Source organism: Phallusia mammillata, chromosome 2, assembly GCF_965637545.1.
Source record: "Phallusia mammillata chromosome 2, kaPhaMamm4.hap1.1, whole genome shotgun sequence".
NCBI lineage: Eukaryota > Metazoa > Chordata > Ascidiacea > Phlebobranchia > Ascidiidae > Phallusia > Phallusia mammillata.
This window is the reverse complement of record NC_137253.1, coordinates 18,805,700-18,827,136: the sequence shown is the minus strand read 5'-3', so window position 1 is coordinate 18,827,136 and position 21,437 is coordinate 18,805,700. Positions and strand designations below refer to the sequence as shown.

General features: G+C 34.1%; 3 protein-coding genes across 3 annotated transcripts; 2 read left to right on the top strand and 1 right to left on the bottom strand.

Annotated features, from left to right (window-relative positions):
* The first annotated feature begins 2 nt into the window (after positions 1-2).
* LOC145213941 (WW domain-binding protein 4-like) lies at positions 3-3,778 on the top strand. The gene is made up of 6 exons (XM_080082352.1): positions 3-69; positions 219-291; positions 361-423; positions 1,591-1,810; positions 3,129-3,321; positions 3,378-3,778. Coding segments are annotated over exons 1-6 (729 nt in total). The 5' UTR covers positions 3-67; the 3' UTR covers positions 3,556-3,778.
* Positions 3,779-3,852: 74 nt separating this feature from the next.
* Positions 3,853-7,138, top strand: LOC145213942 (vacuolar ATPase assembly protein VMA12-like). Its single transcript, XM_080082353.1, has 2 exons — positions 3,853-4,000; positions 5,874-7,138. The coding sequence occupies exons 1-2, from the start codon at positions 3,863-3,865 to the stop codon at positions 6,291-6,293; spliced, it is 558 nt and encodes a 185-aa protein (XP_079938479.1). The 5' UTR covers positions 3,853-3,862; the 3' UTR covers positions 6,294-7,138.
* LOC145213938 (uncharacterized) lies at positions 7,118-20,741 on the bottom strand. Its single transcript, XM_080082345.1, has 21 exons — positions 20,593-20,741; positions 20,302-20,338; positions 19,927-20,035; positions 18,239-18,418; positions 18,027-18,170; positions 17,690-17,819; positions 17,506-17,632; positions 17,209-17,438; positions 16,918-17,078; positions 16,328-16,493; positions 10,477-10,667; positions 10,298-10,417; positions 10,031-10,188; positions 9,690-9,831; positions 9,458-9,592; positions 9,185-9,398; positions 8,869-9,119; positions 8,670-8,814; positions 8,115-8,232; positions 7,676-7,752; positions 7,118-7,612 (listed from the first exon to the last, which is right to left on the bottom strand). The coding sequence occupies exons 1-21, from the start codon at positions 20,681-20,683 to the stop codon at positions 7,491-7,493; spliced, it is 3,048 nt and encodes a 1,015-aa protein (XP_079938471.1). The 5' UTR covers positions 20,684-20,741; the 3' UTR covers positions 7,118-7,490.
* Between the last annotated feature and the right edge of the window lie 696 nt (positions 20,742-21,437).

The following is a 21,437-nucleotide window of genomic DNA, read 5'->3' as shown; positions in this document are numbered from 1 at the left end:
AATGACAAGAGTGGTGGTTGATGTTGCATGACTATACTTGCAAAGAAGGCTGAAGATATCTTGAATTATGTAAGTATGTGTAGGTTGTTTTGTACACATTTTTTTCATGTCTTAAAATGTTTGCATACAATTTTGTTACGCTGATAGCATCGTTTGTAATTTGTAACAAAGTTTAGAAATCTGTACGTGTATTTAGAGTCAGATGCATTTATTTTTAGGGCCTCATATTGGAAATCTCAGCCTAGGAAATATTGTGATGTGTGCAAATGTTGGATAGCAGACAACAAAGCAGTAAGTTTTGTAATATGGTTGTCAAGGGTAAAAGGAAATGCAATGTTGTCCTTTTTGGTTTGTGTTTAGAGCATTGATTTTCATGAAAAAGGAAAAAGTCACCAAGAAAAGAAAAAAAAGCAGTTGGGTCGGGTATGTGCTTGCTGTTTACTTTCTTTGGGCATTTTTTTCTATGAGGAAATGTAAACACTTAGTTAAACATTATCAGTACCAACTTGTTCAGCCAAATGGATAATCGACAACTTGTCATTCGCATACCCATACCGCCATGACTGCCACATTTTTTTCTGTCAAGGCATCAAAAATAATGTCATACCTAGTTACTATGTCATGCATGGTGCATAAACATAAAATTGGGCACAAAATGAATAAATGAAATAGTATATCACATATTGTCTTCATCCATGCAACTGCACTTTATGGAAATTGCTGTAAAATGTCATTAAGCTGTTACTGCCTTAGTTACCGCTTCACAGTAGGTTATTGAAGGTCAAATGATGGGCATTACAATTGCAAAACATGGACAAGAACAGTACTATTGCCACAGATGGCTTAGGATTGTAAAAGTTAAGTCTCTGTGTATAAGGATTCATGTGTTTTTCCTGTTCTTCTAAACTAGATAATAATAGAAGATGATGTATAAAAACGTGAACAAAGAGCATTTAATCGTATTGTAGTATCGCTGTTACCAATTTGCACTTACGCATAAGTAGGAACCCTTTCACTTAGCTTGCAGAAACAATAATGTTGTAAAATGCTTGTCAAAGATGGAAGCCTATATAATTAAGGTGTCAAATGTATCACGATTGTAATTCTGGCAAATGGTGTATGTGGTGGATACATTAAGAGTATGGGACAGTTACATTCTAGTTCTCTTCTATAAAGGGTATTGCAGCTTGGTGTATTCATTTCTAGCCATCACTACATGGAATCAAATGAGTTATGTTAATTTGATGGTTAGGGACTTTAATCAGCTCGAAAAAAATGAACAATTTAATTAGTGAGTTGTGAAACGTTACTAACTGATAATCTTTACTGAAGTTAGAATAAAGGTCAAGAAGAATCAATAAAAGAAATTTAATTGCGTAACAAATCCTAATGTTTACCATCTGAATTTGCAAAAGCTTGTGTGTCATTTTCAAATGCTCTGCGTGCCACATGTTGGACAACCCTGCTCTAAATGAAGTATATATATGTAGATATGGTATTTTATTCTTTTTTTGTTGTTAATTATGTTTTACCCTTTTCAATTTGAAACACTATTTTGCTGTTTAAATTTAAACATATTTATTTTTGCAGTTGCGAAAACAAGGACAAAAACAGCATGCAATCGATCAGAAAGCACAAGGCTATCTTAAACAAATGGAAAAGGCAGCTTTAAAGCAATACACACAAGATTTAAAGGACAATGGTGTTAACATTAAGCAAGCACTGCATGATAATAAGATCAAAAAAAATTCTTGGCAAAGCAAGGAAACTGCAACAGGAAAAACATACTATTGGAACACAATAACAGAAGGTAGTTTATTCAGCTTATAATCCAATAAGGTTTAGTGGGAGTTTAAAAAAGTGAATATATATGTCCCACCCTGCATAATATTTAGACAGCTTGCAAAATATGCTGTTGGAAAAAGTTAAATGCAGTTTTGGGCTAGTTACCTAAAAAAACGACAAAATTGTTTTGAATATTCTACTTTCACATTTTTAACCATACAATAGGGTACCCCAACATTTTAGCTCATGACTTCCTTTCTTGGATAAAAGGTTTAAACCATACACTAACTTGACAGTCTAGTTTTATTGCTTTGTTCTTTAGATGTTGGCATACTCTCTGCTTAGCTTGCAATATGAGTATACTACTATGGTTACTATATCTGTATGGTTCCTTGGCGACACGAAAATTGTGTTACAACGCATTATATAGTATGATGTTATATGTTACCAGCCGAAAAGTGGCAATTTAAAAAAATGTATATCATTTTGATGGTAAAAATATGGGCCAAGTAGATGTAGAAAGCGATATGCTTTATATTTTAAATGCTTTCGGCAAATGCTCACACTTGTGCACCTTTTTATCTATCGTTTTATGCGACGCTTGTTTCGCACCTTTTTATCATTCCTTCACATGACTCAAGTGTATATAAACAGGTGTAACTGATGTGGCCTTCATATCACTGATGATGGCAAGAGCATTTGCCGAGATGTTTGAAATATAAAGCATGTCTTTTTACATCTATTTGGGTCGTTATTTTCACCATTAAACTTATGAACAGATCCGTATATAGTGCTCCAAATATCATTTCTTTTACGTAAATGCGCAAAAAGCGCAGTTTGGTTTCTAAATGAGTTATAAAACAGAAAGTTTTACAAGATCTGGGAATGTACACGTTCAAGTCCCTCTTAAAAAGAATTGTGAAAACTACTCTAGTTTAAGCTACTTGGCTTTAAAATTCCTACTATTAAGATGGCTTAAAAAAATATTTCTGGACACAGATTTTACACCCTTATGCCAGACATGTCCGGGAAATTCCGGACGTCTGGAAACCCTTATACTACCCTATGCAGTGGTAGCTTGTGACTGCAGGGTGGGCAGGTGAGATGCAAAGCGAGGCTGTATACTGGTAAATTATAGTTTCACAATGGTTTAATTCATACAAGACAACAGAGTATTAACTCAAACCTGACTGTTCCACATTCAAATACAGGGGCAACATTGAACATTTGGCCACAAAAACTTTCCTGTTAAAAAAATGGCATTTTAAAGGCATTGTTTAAACTGAAAGATTATTTTTAATATCTTGCGGCTTCTATTAAATATTGTTTTTTAATGTGTGCAGAAACGAGTTGGAGTAAACCTGATGATTTAATTCGTGTTGAAGAAATAAAAGGAAATCAGTTACCAGTAAGGGAAAAAACGCTTCCGACTAGTTCAAAAGCAGTAGAGAAGGAGATGTTACCTGCTCCAACTCCACCGCAGTATGACAGTTCTAATCCACTTGGAAAGTGGACAGTGGTTGAATCGCCTTTATTGTAAGTTGTGGGTACCACACAAAACTTTGTTTATTTTTGGTTTTATTTTGTTTTAGACAAAATACTTCCGATGATGCACCACTCCAAGCACCTGCACAAAAGAAAATTAAGTTTGCTGAAAAAACGTTTGAACAATTTGCTGACAAAACTGATAGTCAAGTTTCCTTTAAAAAAACAAAATGCTTCCATACCGCAAGGAATAGAAGTATACGCAAACGGACCAGCGATGTTTAAACAAATTCAGACATTATCTTGTTTTTTTACCAATTTGGTGTATACACACACTACCCAACAAGTTTTAGTGGTACATTTGGATTTAACTGCTTACTTTAAAAGTCCAACCCAAATATGTTTTTGATTATCATGTCAACCATGTAATGTACATTCGCAAGAAAAGTTTTCATGTTTCTTACATTGTAAAATAGAAAAACTAAAATATTTATTTTTACCAATTTAGGTGTTTTTTAGGAAATTACAAAAATGTGAGACAGCATTAAAATATCTGTGTTGAAAATATAAAAAGACATTTACTTTTTGTCAGATGGATATTAATTTAAATTTGTGTAACCTAAAAAGTGTTGAGAAGGATATTGGAAAATTGCCTAAAGATCTTGCAGTTGAGGTACAAGAATTCCTAAATGGCAGAAATGGAAAACTCCCTTTGGAAACTGTAATAAAGGTATACAGTTATAGATCACTGATTGTTTCCAATTTTTTGTCATGCACTGATTTTTTTACTTGATTGCTCAAGAATAAGTACTTTAAACCTTTATAACGATAGTTAGTTTTCCAAAGTCAATCCTATCAAAGTTTAAATTCAGTTAAAGTTAAATATTAATTTTCTATTGGTCCCTTTCCCTGAAGGAAGCACATCTTGATTTTACTGTTTTTTAAGCTTTTTCTGCTTGATGATGCTTATTTCGTAAAATGCATTATTTACAACTTTGCAAGTGTTGGGACCTATTGTAAACAAATATGAAATATATATATAGATACATTTTAAAATAGGCCACAGTGTGTGTGTGCAATGGCAAAATGTGCTAAGCCACCCTTCTAGTTTAAAATGACTATGCTTAGGAAATTACATGACCAGGAGTTTCATACTTTGTTGGTTGGTGCATTGTAACATGTTTTATACATTTTGTAACTTTTAGTTGGATTGATCTTTTTTCACCCATACGAGTGTACGTTTTTACGTTTACAAGTTCTTTCAGTCAGTTCCTCTAGGCTTAGATGTGTTGCCCCAGAGGTCCTTGGAAATGATTCACAGGTACACAATTAGGCAATTCAATTTGCAGCTGGTTGTTAAAAACATCTCTGCTTTATGAATGGTCGTAGTATTGAACAGACTTTTAGGTGATTGGTAGTAATACATTTAGCGCTGTCTGTTGTTCAGAAAGTTGACATGTGCAGTTTTAGTTAGGTCAAGGCCAAGGCTGTTACCTTATTATTGTGACATTAAGCAAACTCAACACACTTAGGTAACGTGAAATTCAGATTAGGGTTGGCCTGATACCCAGTTTTCAATTCCATACAGATACGCGATATTTTACACTAGTGGTTCCCAACCCGGGGGTTCGCGGACCCCCAGGGGGCCCGTGAGATGGCTTCATGGGGTCGGTGGAGGTAAACATTTTTAGTACCATAAACCAACAGTATAATATATTCATAAGTTTTCGAAGCGTGTTTACAATCCTGCATACACTTGCAGACTGTTTGTCAAACCTTCGGGTCAGGAAAAATTACTTTTTTGTGATTGTTATCTCCATTGTGATATCACAACACACATGAACAATGGAAATTATAGTACTTTGTATCAATCTTGTACACTAGAAAATCTATCTCTTTGTCGCTACAGTAAAGAACTTCAATGAGATTTAAGGCTTATTGTGAAGGTTGGTTAAATGCAAGAAACGAAAAACATCGGAAAAAAATTAGGGGGTTCGCAGATATATACAATTTATAAAAAGGGTCTGTGACTCCCAAAATGTTGGGAACCACTGTTTTACACAAAAAGTACTGAGATCCAAGCTGGTACCCGATACTTAGCGTCAACATATAAAAAATATTATTTACTTTAAAAATAGCGATCGGTTTTTTGACAGGGTTGTACATATGTCATCATCACAATAACACCAACTTGTATTTAAAAATTGTTAAACTGTTTTTGTTGATAACTTGGGCCCACACTAAAGAGTCCAAAATGTTTCTGATGTGCAGGTTGTGTTGCATTAACCATTCTAAAGCATCGTTTAGTGTGCGTTTGTTGAGCACTGTAACTGCCTGAACTTGATCCGTAGTGACCTCAGTAAAGGCACATTAACTTACCAACACAGAGTTTAGTTTGTATTTGGCAAGTGAACTGATTTTTCTTTTTGTTTTAAACGTTTAAGTAACAATTTGTACCCTTCCTACAACATGGCTTATTTCTTTGTCAGCGTTTGTATTACTATCTGATTTTTCTACTTAAAACTGTTTTTGTTAAACTGTAGATTATATAAGGTGACGATATATATGGGAAAGTACTCTGTTTATAGATAAATTTTGTTTAGATTGCAAGGTGGAAGCATTACAAAACTAAAACACTCGGTTTGCATGAACTCTTACAAGATGCAACTTTTGTTCTACCCGAACTAATTCCTAAACCACGCAGCTTGGACTTGGAGCAAAGAATTTTAAAACTGAGAAACCAGCAAGATCAAAAGGACTACAACAAAATGGTTTTAAACATTTCGAAACCTATACAGACACAACAGAAAAAGCAAGCTCCATTGACAAGTGGATTTAATTTTGCCGTAACTCTTTTTGCTTCAGTATTTGTGACAGTTTATTTGCTATCTGCCTTTGTTCCGGTTTTAGCTCTTCGAATTGGCATTGGTTTAGTTGTTGGAACTATTGTGTTGGTAGTTGAAATCTTTCTTGCAGTGCGGGCTGTCCAAAGACAAGAAGATGGAGATAAACAAATAAAGTAGAATTTAATTATGTATTTATGAGTATTACTAAGGCTTAAAGTTACAATTTTAGAAAAAATAGGGTTTATGTAACCAACTGTTGGTTTGTTGACTAGGTATTTTCGATGACAATGCTTTTTCTCTTTATGCCCAATCAAAACCGTTTTCATGGCAATGAAACAATTTAAGCATAGTTTTTATTTACATCCCTACCAGTTAACAACAATTATAACCTATCCTTAGTCAAACTCTGTATGTGTACTATTGTTACCCATTACCCCAGACAAAACACAAGCTTGTCTAACACTGTGCCACCATCAAAGTTATACAACTAAAATATAGTACTGGCCTTGAATGGTTTGGGCTGATTCTGAATATACAACCACTATGTGGAATCTTAATAAGGCCACACCTTAAATCCAATCTTTCAAAAATTGTTGTATGTTGTGATTCTCCAGATATGTTCCATTGTGTTTATCTGGCACAAAACACCAATAGCAACAGGTCTTATGTTTTGTAAAACAGGTTGTTCCTTATATATTTCCTCCATTCTTAACTTGATTAGTCCAAGCACTAATGTGGTACATTTTCTAAAAGCTTGGTTTCTGCTGAATTTTCACAAACGAAATGTTTCAGTCTACCAAACTTTTTTGTTTCACTCGATTACTGCATTATATTCCCAACAGATGTTAATATATAATGCCACTTATCGAAATTCTGGTGATGAACCAATGATAGACAAAAACTTATTCTGTGACAAATTCTAATCTTTGGCTTCTGAATGCAATGTTTCAATGCCAAGTTTTGTAAAATATGAGTGCACTGATAACCTGGACACAAAAAAATAAACGACATTTTTTATTGTGTGTTAAGGTAATTGACAGTGTATCATATGCAAATACAAGGTCTGAAAAGAATTTTTATCATTCACAATTGAAAGCATTTTAAAGATGACAATGCATTGGAAGTGTAACTCATTTACAAGTCAAAACTTTTGCAAAATTATACAGAAATGTCTAGCATCTGGTGAGTTGACAACCACATTTACAGACAACTTACATTAGGTCGAATCACTACTTGAGTTTTATTTCTACATGGGTTGTAAAGATACAAAATACATGGATACAGTGATAAAAACAGTGATTAGATAAAAACTACTTTGCTAGTTGTGCAGTGCCACTACATGAAAAATCATGTACACCTTCGTGCCAAGAACCTTTAAGGAGTTTGAAGTGGTGGTCCAAAGCCTGAATTATTATCTGATGATGAGTCGCTGCTGTCTCGACGAATTGTTTCTCTTGTTTTCATTGAATCTCCCGTCACTGGCCGCTCTTTTTTACCTATCATGTTCAAATGTGGAAATTTGAGCTAAAAGTGAATGATCAAATTTTAAAGTAACTTACCGATTGGCAGTTGAAGAGTTTGAACCATTGATGGGAAACTGTTACCTGTGAAGGCTGGGGTTCCATTTGGCTCAAGGCTACAAAAAGCGCACTCAATATGTTAATAAATTTCACTTAGTTCGACTGTTTGACCACCTAGTTTGCAGGACAAATATATCATAGTAAACCAATGTTTACATATTACAATTTCTTCCTATTTGGACTTAAGAAAATGAGAAAAATTCTGCAACTGTTTGTGGGAGTCACAAAATAAGATACTTTTTGTTCACCCGACAAGAATGTTAGCATAGAAACTGTTTAGTTGTTTTACATGGAAAAAAGTTTTTTAATTTTTCAAAAACAAGTGGGGTACATACTAGGACTATGTGAAGATACAGATGTTGTTTAATTACACTGCTTTGCATCTGTAACATTTTAACATTTAGATTAAAAGTTGTACCTTACTGATGAACCAAACATGTTTTCCGTGTTATTGGCCCGTTTAAGCAGCGCTGTTTTAACATCAGGAAGCAAATGTGCTGAACCAAGTTCCCCAAATACTTCAACAATTGCACCATCTACAAAATGTGTGCCAGTTATTCATTTAGTTGTAGTTGTGATTTATTCAATTCCTTGTTACAAAATTGCCTAATCCATTTACAAAATGAATCAAATTTCAACCAATTCAGATGTTGTTCAAAGAGTTTACCCTTTTGGGGGGTGGGGAATGGGGTTCCATACCCAAACTAATAAATAACTAAACCACAATGACCCAAAGTACAGTCCTGTAAAATTTAATGTGTCCTTCAGGAGATAAAAATGTTACTAGTTAAAAAAAAGTATAATGTTAGCATGACAAATGCTGTATGTGGTTAAGCAGTAATTATACTCTAGCTTATGTGGAAAAGCTGCCTTTTTGTTTGTATGTTGTTTGCCCTGGATTACTGGTTGATAACTTATGTCTATATAACTGTAGTTGGAGAGGTAACCAATGTAAGTATAAGGGCTATTAAACCTGGAAGTTTAAGAAAATGGCGATAAAGTTCACGCAGTCCATCCAAATGAAGTGTGTGTATGGCAATATGTGTAGTTATTTCCTGCTGCTTAATGGTATCAAACTCATCAGAATCTTCATCCCAAATATAGTCATACACTGAGACCTAGGAACAAGAATGTCTTAGCATTTGGTTTGAGACCTCATAAATAGCTTTTACTTTTCGACGCTCTCCATCTGATCCTCTCCACTGTTCAGCTTTCTTTACAATATAGCTTAATTCCTGGTTGCTTAACTCAAGGTCATAAGGCATGAAGAAACAATCTTCATCATCATGAAGTCGAAAGAATACATCAAGCATACGCCCATTATTGTGTAACTTCAAGAAGTAAAGATATAGTACAACAGCAGCTATGAATGTCACAACAAGGTACAGGAATATTGTGATTGGAATGCCTATGATGCCAGAACCTAAATTTGAAACAAATGTTAAGGGATATCTTCAAAAACATAGAAAATCTACATTTCAAAACAACCTTCAACATCTAAAAAATGCCAGTAAAGTTTGAAAGCATCCCCAATGGGATTAATGGGAGATTGCACATAGTGTCCCAAAATAGCATCAACAATCAGTATTAAATATGGGTCCAACACAACCCATACAGAGAAAGCAAGGATAAACTTTGAAAATAGGAGTGGAAATGTCCCAAGAACCATTTGACTGATCCATGAAATTAGTACCAGCAGAATCTGAAATTTGCATGCTGGATTAAAAATTGGGCATATATTAGGTCAAGTTAATTAGCAACCTGGATGATTATATTTGACATAGGTCCAAGCACAACAACACCTATTTCTTCCCCAGTTGTCAGAAGATCAGCCTGGTAATTCAGATTGACAGTGTATGGAAAAAACACAAACGAGCTCACTGGTAGTAGCAGAGCCTGCAAATGCAAAACAAAATGTTGTTATAACCATATGCTGTTGTACACATTAGGGATTTGATTCCTGGTTTCTAACTATTGGTAAAAATTTTCACACCTGTAAGAAAAGCCACTGTCCGGAGTAGTGTATATACAGTCGCACAAACCACAGAAGAACCAAAAGCAAAACTGTTGTCCAAAATTCCCGAGTTTGCCATTGAGAAAAACCCATTTCAGATAAAAACATCCTTCCAACATACCTGTAATGTAGACAAAAATATGACTGACCAAGGGGAATAAAGAACAGTTGTTGCCAAAGACATTAAAAGTGGATCTGCCTTCAACTAGTAAAGTTGTAGGACTAAATCTCTTTGTCATTTTTACTCACATTAATTGGCATAATGAAATGATGCCTAATAAAAAATTAAAATACAAAAAAGTTATAATGTAATATATTACTCTGCTCTTTCATGGCCAATTCTTTGCAATCGTCCCTTCATTGAAAAAGGTGGTTGTACAGAAAATGTATGTCTTTCAAGCTCCTCCAAATGAGTTAACTTTGGCCTGGTTACACGTCTATTTAGGAGTGGTGTTTTTGGAATGAGTGTAGTTGCCCTCTATGAAAAAAGTATCGTGGAATAGCAATAAATTGACCAAAAATCAAAATCAATTTAAACCTTCTGCACTTAAACACTAGCGAATAATTCAAAATAAAAATAGGCTTACCTTGGCGTTATAATCTTCCACTGTGTTTTTATAATGAATCTTGTAGGAAATACCTGGCTGTCCTGCAACAGGAAGAAGCTCTTCACTATCTGAAACATTCCCATCACTATCCTTGTCAACCTAACAACAAAAAGTCAGAAGGCAAAGAGGATTTTTTTCATCTATAAAAACTGCCATACTGTTTGCAAATTATTCCTTTTTTTGACTTCCATTGATGAAGCTTTGATGACACTAAATGACTTGCTTTTGATTGTTTTAACATCGCCATTACTTTCTTTAGATGTCATTTCACCCAGCCCAGACGTTGTGTCGGATGGTTCAGGTCTGTCACCAATTTTAATGCTCATGTTTGATGCTGATTTTGTGTCGCCTGGGGTACAAAATGCACAGAAACTGTAAAGTGGAAAGCTCTCATAAAAGTGAAACCTAAATAAGGCAATCTCATACATTTTTGGCTGATTTATTGATTAAACATATTCAATAGCTTTTCATGATTAGGAAACATTAACAATTTGGTGGACCGCCAAATGTTTGTCTTTTGTAGTCTTTAGCAACTAGAATAGTGGTTTTCCTATATATTGCCAGTTTATATATACTGTACTACATCATATGTAATGATGTATCACATATACCAATTTCTATGTTTATAATAGATGTATATATTTGGCACCTACATTTCATTGGGTCCCTATCTTTTTTCTGGCACTTTATAACATAATTATTTCTGCAAGCATAATCTAATGGGTCCCCACACATATGCATATCTGATTTGGTAACAGTAAAAATAGGGCACAATCATTGTTAAAGTGGAATAGCGGTTTTCCTATATATTCCATTTTACAGAAACTATGCCATATTTACACACCATTAACGTTGATTTTTAACGATTTCTTTTCTGTGAGCCATCATTGTCTCGCAGCGTGCGAATGTTGTTAGATAAAGATATGGCACCGATCGTGCCAGGAGGGGCCTGTCGTTAACCGCCATAAGACACAAAACTGCGTGACACAACAATTGCATAACTAACGTTGTTTACAGCGCAATATAACTAACATCGTAACACTTGTATTTCTGACCTCATTAACATGTGAAGAAACAAACAAATATTTGGGGGTAAAGGGGTGAAAATTGATATATACAACTTCAAGTCACAAAATACTTTAAAATACGCTGCAATGTACCAATAAAAAAAGTATGAAACTCCAGAATCATGTGCTTTAGCAAGTATAGCCGTTTTAAAAATTTCACGTTTTGGGGGCTGTGGGTGAACCGAGGGATCAAACGGGGTCAAAATTCACATGGACCATCTTTAGACCAATATCTATAATGTGTGTAAATTTGAAAAAGTTTGAACCATTCTTTCTTGACCAAAACGTGGGAACAAATCCGCGTTAGACGGGAAAAAAAAATAAAAAAAATATAGACAAAACCAATATGTGTCCCCTTCAGGGAAGGGGACCCATAATTATATTATTTTAAAAGCTGCTGTGATTTATGTACAACATATCCTATTTGAAAAAATGATATACACCCGAAAGACATTGTAATAGTACTATAGTTAAGTAATCATGTAACAACTAGAGCATACAATAAAGTGCTGGCTTGAAGTGTCTTTATCTTTAAATTGGACAGAAATTAAGACCCAGTCTGACATTTGTTGTGCGCAGACGTCAGTGCTTTCCCCCTTTTTAACACACAAAAAATATTTCACCAAATTTACAGAATGCACATACATTTTTTTTTAATTTTCTGGCATTGTATTTTAACCTTTTTTATCTGGTGGTACACAGCTGGTTAATCTGTCATACCCAGACATGGGGTCGAATACACATGGCCTGTATTCGAATACTTTACGAATACCTGCATGACCGCATTCGAATTCATGAATACTTTATTATTTTTGAGTGACAGCAATTCGACCGGTATTCGAATAAAACAAGTCAAGTATTTGTATTCATGAATTTTTGACCCAATTACAACATGTAATTTCGAATACTATTCGAATAAACCCAAGTACGCACTTTTTAAAGTCCAGCAATTCGAATAATGCGAGTCTAGTATTCGTATTCACAAATAGTTTCATAATGTTTAAGTGACAGTAATTCGAATTGTATTCGAATAAAACATGCCAAGTATTTGTATTCATGAATAGTTGACCAAAAACAATAACATGTAATTCAAATACTATTCAAATAAACCCCAAGCGTGTATTCGTCATGAATACTGATGTACTTTTTAAAATGTATTAATTCGAACTAGAAGGGTGGCTTAGCACATATTGCACTTGCATGTACACTATAACCTATTTTAAAACATTGATATATTTCCTATGCTTATTTTATATTGGGTCCCATACCATTCACTGTCTTTTATAACCTTAGTTGTTTCTGCAAGCAGAAACTCATGGGTCCCCACACATGCAAAGTTGTAGATAGTGCATTTCAAGAGATAACCATGTGAAAGTTTAGTGTTGTAAGGTAAAACGCAGTGATCGGGACTGGGCTTAAATATTAATACTATGTAGAGTACAAACTATATAAATTTAGGTTCACCCCAGGTATTCTTTGAAGTATGTCCTATTTAACGTTCTTTTTCAAAGAAACGAAGGAGTAAGTAGTGGCATAATGTGGTAAAACAAAAAATGAATAGCAAATTCTACAAGCTGTCCAATTTTCATTCAATTCGAACATTGTGAAAAGGGTTACACATTTTAGAGATTAGTTGGTTAAGTTGTGGTGCTACAGGGCAAAACATAACATTTGAGGACTTAGTATGTTTAATAAACTTTGCAAATTTCATATAATTAGGACGTTTTTTAAAAGTTCATTTATTTTAGGGGGCTAGTTAAGTAAATGTTGGGGCTACAAGGTAAAACACATCAATTGAAACCTACAAATAGCATAGTCCACATACTACCCAAATTTTATCTGACCCATTTTAGGGGGCTAGTAGGGTAACTAATGGGGTCCGACACACAAACTAAAAAAATATGAAACCTCAATGACTCAATCAATAGTACTGAAAAGTTATTTGTATTCACCAATTGTTTAGTTGTTGTAAGAAGCAAACAATTCGACTGCACCGAGTATTTGTAGTTGCGATTATAAGGTACTCGAACAAAAAGTAACATTTGGGTTTGTGCATTGCAAATTTCTCGGTGAAAATGTAAACCAACGAGCTTTGTTTTGCCACATTAGCTTGACTGATTTAAATATCCATTACATAAATTTCCCCAAATTTGTATGAGATGTTTGCTTCCGAAACACGCTTCACCTGTCATGTGCTGAGAACAACCTAATGTTGCAAGCTTTGTAACACAATTGCATTTATGTAACGTCACAATCAAAGTTCTATGTGTCATTGTTTCGTGACATAAACAAAAACTTGTTCAGGTCTGTCAAATCAGGTCACATTCACTGCCAAATCGAATTGTATTGGAATCTATTTGGCAAAAATATGTGGCAACATATTCTCGACTACTCCTGGTCTGGGGGGTAATGAACAATTCAAATTGTATTCGTAAAAGTCATGTATTTGATTTTACTAATCTTATGTTGCAGAAGGCTGACAACAATTCGAACTGTATTCATAAAAAATCACCGTGTATTCGAATTTGCAAATTCTTAGTTTGGCAAAGACCTACAACAATTCGAATTGTATTCGTATAAATACAGTCATGTATTCGATTTTACGATTTGTTACGTTGCCAAAGGCTGACAACAATTCGAATTGTATTCGTAAAAAGTTATCGTGTATTCGAACTTATGAATTCTTAGCTTGGCAAAGACCCGCAACAATTTGAACTGTATTCGAATAAATTTACTCAAGCTTTTGAATTCATGAATTGTTGATTTAAAAGTTAACATCAACTATTCAACTTGTATTCATGCACTATCTAATGAAAGCCAAAACCAATCGAATACAGCACAAGGTGGTAAAGCCTGTATTCGAATGCGAATGGAGAACCAGAATTACCCCATGTCTGGTCATACCACACTGACATGCTTGATACTATAAGCAATTCTGTATCATCTAATGCAGTGGTTCCCAAACTGTGGGCCATGGCTCAGTACTAGGCCACCAAGACATTTTCAATGGGCCACAGAGCCATTTGAACAGATTCTACTGTTTTTGTTATACTGTAGATATTATGCGCTTTGTTTTGAAAAACGTAATTTTTGCAAAGAATTCTGAATCTTGTAGCCAAATTTGAGGAGCATGTATCTCATTAAAAATAAATTGCTAGAAACCATTTCACCTGTTTTTGAGTTTTTTTTTTTTTTTTTGTGCCCAAATTTACAGCACGTGGTGGGCCACGAATCGCTATTAAATAGACATTTCGGGTCAAAAAGTTGGGAACCCTTGATCTAATGTCTGTTTTAATGTTCCTTCGTCCATACCGCATAGTGATACTTTCGACAATTATTTTCTGCATGTTGGTAGCCACGTAACAAAGCATATTGTTTTAGTGTACTTGTCATAATATGAGCCAAAACAAGCATTTTTTATGTGGTTCTATTAATACAGGAGTGGGCAAACTTTTCAGGGCAAGGGCCGCATTCAAAAGTTCTTAATCTCAGGGGGGCGCATAGTATTTCACCAACGGCCGCCAATTGCTTGCTTGTTTTTTTTTTGTTTTTTTTCAAAATAACTGGTGTAAAGAATTAGGTTTATATACTATCTATACCATTTAAAGCCTAAAATGCTCTTAAAAAAAAATTAAAAAATTACTTGACGCATAAGTTTAGCTAACAGAGCTAACTGTTTATGACGTCATAATCTGTATTGTGACGATTGCGGTGCCTGTTCTTTTGCATTGTTTGCACAAAATAAGCAGATAAAAAGCCTGACACATATAGTTACTATAGGCTGGTAATCTTTTTTTCCAGTCTCACGAAATCTGTTTTTATCAGTTTCAAAATCAAAATATTTGGCAAAATAATTTTAGTTATGTCACCGCCGCCAGCGCATGTATTTTAACACACATGTTCACAGCCGCACAAACCCGTCTCCGCAGCCGCATGTGGCCGTACGGCCGCAGGTTGTGCACCCCTGATTTTGTCCAAAATATTAACGGAGTATATTTTCAGCTATGTGCAAATACGTTTGTTGTCACAGAAATTATTGGACAAACGCCACAATTGCAATTGTTTCAAAATAAACAAGCATTTGTTGCAACATAGGCTACACCACGTCTTTTTGTTAATAAATTCTTGTGCCAACATTAAACAAAGCAAGTCGCTTTTAGTATCCATTTTTAGGTGTTGTGCGGGTCTGTGTCAACGATTCTAAAGCCGTGTTTAATGTTGGTTTGCAAAGTATTGCAACGACCTAAACTTGATCGAATGTGAACAAAGTTTTGGCATCAACAGTGAACAGTGCAAAGTGGGCTGTATTTGAAAACGTGAATCGCTTTTAATTTTATTTACCTTTATCGAACGAAGAAATTGTGTCAAGTGACGATTTGCAAAATAACGTGGCAGAAACAACAGGCTAAAGCACATAAAAAGTATTTGTGTTTAGTTCGAAAGTAAGTATGGTACGGGTACAGATACTGCACATGGTATAGGTATCGGCAAGTCGCAGACCCAGTATTTTTTAAAACTCTGCGGCTGTGCTCATAATACTATTCAGCGTTACTAACATTCTCTTTAAAATTTACTAACATTTGGCGGGCCGCATAAACTCCTTTGCTGGGCCACATGCGGCCCGCGGGTCATAGTTTGCCCACCCCTGTATTAATAGGTCAGGTTCGAAATAGAAACATATCCCTTTGTAAAGAAAATGGAAACATATCCCTTTGTAAATTATAAGTTTAAGATTGCTACTTTTTGTTGCTTATAATTGTTTTACTTTTTTTGCTAATAAATTACCGCAGCTTAAAACTTCTGTTTTACAGCATAACAAAATATTTTTGCATGAACTGGTGCAATGAGCAGAGCGATCGCACACTATTCAGTAAAATAAATACAGATAAGCTATGTTGACAAAATCATATCCATCACCTGTAATGCAAAATACCTGACATACCTGCATTTGAAAGTTCATCTCCATTGTCTTGTGTAGGAATTTTTTCTCCATCTGCTGCCTCCTCTGCATTTTCAATTCGGTCAGGGTAACTTAACAATCCAGATGTGAACTGCAATTCAACTTCATACTCTTTTTGACCAGATAGGTATCTTGGAAGACGAATTATCTAAACAAAACAAAAATAACAAGTTAATTTAGAATAAATTTGAACCATTTTATGGGGTAGTACAAATGGGTCAAGCTAATCGGTAAAACACAGCAGCTGACTCATCAAAATGACTAACAATCTTTCGAATCCGAGACCCCTTTTCTGCTGGTCGACAGATACATGCCCATTGTTTTTTTAGGTCTTTGTCGCAAACACATACCCTCAATGATTCAAATGTTTTAGGACACTGTTCTGGAGAATCTCGAAACATTGTTTAGTTTAAAAATATGTGTCCTCTTCAGGCAAGGGGACCCATAAATATAAAGTCATTTTTTGGTGCAGAAAACTTCATTATTTCATATTCTTCATTGCCAAGTAATCATCAAACCCTAGTGTGGCCGTTTGTGATCTTAGTCTTGAACTATCCTGTGTTAAATTATACCTGAATGTACATGTTTGCAATCCAGTGGTCAATATCAGTTGCAACTAATTCTTCTATAGTTGAATGCTTTGAAATTCTGTGATCCATGTGCCCTCTAATCAATGGCAATTTGTAGAATCCTTCAACTATTCTAAACTGCCCATCACAAATCGGAAAGCAGCCTAAAACAAATGATATGTTTTACAAATTTTTCACAATGGTTGATACAGAAATAGTGCTGTTTAAGAAAAAATAGAATTTTGTGAAAAAGATAAGCTAACTACAAATAAAAAACCAACATTTTGGTCATACCCCATGCCACAACACGATCTACAGGAACAACAGAACCTCTCAACAAAAACAATTCGAAGGCTAGAATCATTCCTGGTTGAACTTTCCATTGGGGAGGCAACACAGTGAAGACACTCTGCTCTACACTTAACTCAGATGAGGAGTAGCAACCATCATGAAACACAGGCAGTGTTGCCCCTCCCCACTGCTGCCCAGTCAACTTTGACCAACGAAGTACATGACCTCCTAGCCTAAAGCAGTTTAAAATCAGATTTTCAGTTGTGTGTCGATTAGACTTAAAAATATTGATAGTGTTACCTGTCATAAAGAGAAACCATTAAAACATATCTTCCTGCTGGTGCTTTGTCCCGAATGCCACGCACACATCGAAGTTTGATTTGAATAGGTTGTGGTGTTTTAGACCATTCAACTCTCCAGCGCCTGCCTACAACAATGGGAAAAATTTGTTTTTTTCTCTTTAGGTTTTCAATTTTCATTTTACCTTTACTTCCTCCATACTGACTGTCTGCAAATGTGAGATGCCCATAGAAAGATTTGACTTCTGCTTTTCGCCTTTCTAGCACATGTCTTAAATCATTTTCAGCTTGTCGAAATGCTTTTTGCAGTTGCTCCTATACAGAACAAATAAGAAACAGTCCAAAGCAAAATAAGGGCCTGTGACTAGTGGGTATTAACTTTTGTTAAAAACATTTTTTTCTTACATAGGGATTTTCAACAACACATACAATACAGGCAATATAAAGCACAAAATGTGGTAATAGACGAAACTGAAACAGGACAGTGACATGCAATTCTTCAACAAATATACCATATCATACATAAATTGTCTTTTCTTGTTGTTTCAAATTTTCCTCTCTCAAATCAGCTATTTTTTGCTGCTTTTTCAGTTCAAGGTAAATTCGTTCCTTTGCCTGTTCAGTAAGTTTGACCAGTCTCTCAATTCTACCTTGCTGTTCTGTAGCCTATAAATAAATAAATGATGACATATTACTTTTTATCACAAACATGCTACATCGAAGTTACAACTTGCCTGCAATGCTTGATTAGTTACACATTCTTCTTTTAACTTTTGTTCCTCTTTTTGCAATTGATCCATAGGTATAGAGCCAATGTACAACAACTCTTTTTTCACAAACTGTTCAAATTCTTCTAGGTAGGTGAGTGGAGTTCTTGTGTCCTGAATTTCTTGCCGCAGCTCTCCAATTTTTTTCTGCAATGATATTTATCAACTTTGTACATGTGTAAATATAAATATATCACATCTCATTCAATCATTTTCCCAACACACCAAATATATTTACAAAGAACATATTGTAGGTGTAAAACCTGGGTTATGACCAAAAAACTTGTTCATGAAGAAAACAATAAAAAATTTTTTTTACACAAAAATTTTTTTGTGATCCACAATTCAAAAGCTATCTGTTTAAACTTGGTCTAATTTAGGATTTTGACATACACTATTAGACAGATATTGGTTCATATTCATACTATGTCCCCTTTTCAAAAACCTTTTCTGATTAACCATAGCCCAGTCTTAACATACAATCATGGTTTTAAGATATTAAGATTAGTAGGGTCTAATTAGTATTTGATAATTTATAACAGTACTTTATGTTAATCCAACTAGTTTTGCCAAATACTTTAATGGTTTTACTGGCATTATGAGCTACCAGTCATTAGAACAATGGTTTTACTAGCATTTTCAGCTACATATATCAGGTCGATATTTATTTTTCACTACCATAGTAATGTTTTTAGGTTAACACACTATACTTTCATCTACATTAAACCTAAGAAACTTAAAGTCACATTGCAGGTTTCATTATAAATTTCAGTTAAAAACAATCTTTGTATAAATTTTCAGTTAAAAACGAACTAAAAATGGACCAATCATAAAAAGGATATTGCTCCCCTGCTATCTAATTATTCTTAAAGACCAAAAATATGACATGTTAAAATATAAACTTATTTTTTCTGAATGCAGAAACAAACAGTAACTCACACAGTTGTTCATGTAAATTGAAAAAGTTTTTAATAGGGTACAACTAAATTTAGTTGTTAAGGTCGCTATGTGATTTCTGATGTATGAAACCACTTAAATTTGACCAGGTTGATATTTGGAAACCAAGACATTTAAAACAATTGATTTCCGAACACAAAAAAGGATGCGATGTAACACGCAATGCCACATACACATTCGTAAGCAGGAAATGCCTGTGAGCTACTTCAATGAGAGAAATCAGGGCTTAATAAAGTGCTACCAAAAACCAGGGCACACAATGTAGGCAGTTCATATATTAAACAATTTGATTGCAAAACTTCTTGATCTTATTGGTTGGTGCATGTAACTTTAAAATGTTGCAACTAAAATTAATTTCGAAGATCATAAAGGTTACTATGTTTTACATTAAAAAATGTAACAAACTTATGTCAAGTGTACTTTTATTTCAGAAAGTTAATGCAAAAATTTTTAGGGCACGGCAAAAACATGACAAGGAAAAGTATTTTTGAACCTGTCATGCGAAAATAATCAAAATTCAGTAAAAACTTTTTGTTTTATGCATTATACAAGCTACATTGTTGGTTTACAACATAGTAAGAGCACCACATCCACAACTGTTAGAAATTTGAGAACAGTTTGCTTATTTTTCAAACCTAGCATTAAATATAAGAAAAAATACAAACAAATACAAATTAACATCACCAAAAAGTATTTACTTGATGGTCTGAGTCCGCATTTTTTTGGAAAGAAAAGGCATCACTTTCATTTTCATCAAGTGATGCAATTAATCTCATTAAATCTTCATTTGATTCTGCTGGGTCTGACCTGGATGGTTTTTTTTAAATTGTTAGACTTATATTATCATATTTCTTTCAGTTTTACAAACGATAATTTACCCTTTTTCCATTTGTTTAACTTAAAATACTTAAGCCACACATGCATAGCCAGAATCTTGGATGAAAGTTAAATAAATCATGATTGGTATTGTGTACTACTTTTAGCAAGCCCCATGACTTAACTTCTTGGAGAGTCACAGATCGTTTTGATTTACACAATTAACAACTAAAGAACTACGTTTAGTGTTAACTTACCATTTGTCATCTATTGAATCGTTTTCACTTGAGACCACTAAAATAAAAATAAAATATTTTAGGTGAAAATTTAATGTAGTAGTTAAATACTTTAGCATTTAGATTTTTTTATCCCATTTTTTAATCCTAAAAGGCACCCTTCTGCCTAATGTAATACCATATTATAAAAACTAATTTACATCAAAACAAGCTATTTGCTTTTTAGTGCATAGGCTTTAGTGAAAGTAGTTTAAAATGCATAAAATAACTGAGCAAAAGAATTAAATCTGCTTAAGTTTTAATATTACTTACCATCTTTAATAGTAGACAAGTTAAAAGCACTGTTATCCAATGTAGAATCATTTTCAGATACAGAAAGTGATGATACAGGTCTGCTGTTCATAGTCAATTTTATTGTTTCATTTGTTTAATTGTTTCTTATGTACTTTTAAAATTAAAATGATGCTGTAAAACATTAACAAAAAATAAGAATGAGCAGTGTAGACTTAAATATACATCAAATAGATATATGCTTTCAAGCAGAAATGATAAAAAATTACAGGCAATGACAAATAAAAACAGTTTCCCATTACTCTCAAAGACATTGCCTGCCATGGGGTATTGATGTAATTTGCTTCTTATTGCTAAGAGGATTTTATTGACTTTTGATAGCATACATATGTATATTAGGTGTAAAAACACTAAACAAACACCTGGAAGGTGGCTTTCCTATTTGATATGTATGTTCTGTGTCATATTTATTGATTTTCTGTACAATTTTAGGAAATTTCACTTCAACACATGAACAGAAAGGGACCACAGGTTTAAAGGTATTTCACCTATGCATTAAAAACAAATTTACCAACATCCATTTTGGCACTGGTTTCACACTACTAAAATATATTTGTTTGTGTTTAATTTGGGTCCCTACATGACGGTACCTGTTTCTACAAGCAGAAATGAATAGAACTCCATGTTTGTGTACATGAAAATTAACAGCAGAAATAATAGTATGTCCGAAAAAAGTATTACCCAGAAACACTTTCTAACAAGTGCCCTATAAGGATTTGGCATTTTGTCACCAAAATCTTAAACTAAGTGCATTTTGTAAGTGTAAAACTACTGTATCCACTTAAATGTGGTTGGTTTGTATGCAA

Coding starts and splice junctions, on each gene's coding strand:
- LOC145213941 (XM_080082352.1), top strand. Junction 424..1,590: donor AAAAAAAGCAGTTGGGTCGG/GTATGTGCTTGC, acceptor TTATTTTTGCAG/TTGCGAAAACAAGGACAAAA. Junction 3,322..3,377: donor GTGGTTGAATCGCCTTTATT/GTAAGTTGTGGG, acceptor ATTTTGTTTTAG/ACAAAATACTTCCGATGATG.
- LOC145213942 (XM_080082353.1), top strand. CDS start 3,863: ATGGATATTAATTTAAATTTGTGTAACCTAAAAAGTGTTGAGAAGGAT. Junction 4,001..5,873: donor CTTTGGAAACTGTAATAAAG/GTATACAGTTAT, acceptor AATTTTGTTTAG/ATTGCAAGGTGGAAGCATTA.
- LOC145213938 (XM_080082345.1), bottom strand. CDS start 20,683: ATGAACAGCAGACCTGTATCATCACTTTCTGTATCTGAAAATGATTCT. Junction 8,233..8,669: donor CCATTTTCTTAAACTTCCAG/GTTTAATAGCCC, acceptor CACATTTTGTAG/ATGGTGCAATTGTTGAAGTA. Junction 7,613..7,675: donor AACTCTTCAACTGCCAATCG/GTAAGTTACTTT, acceptor TGAACATGATAG/GTAAAAAAGAGCGGCCAGTG.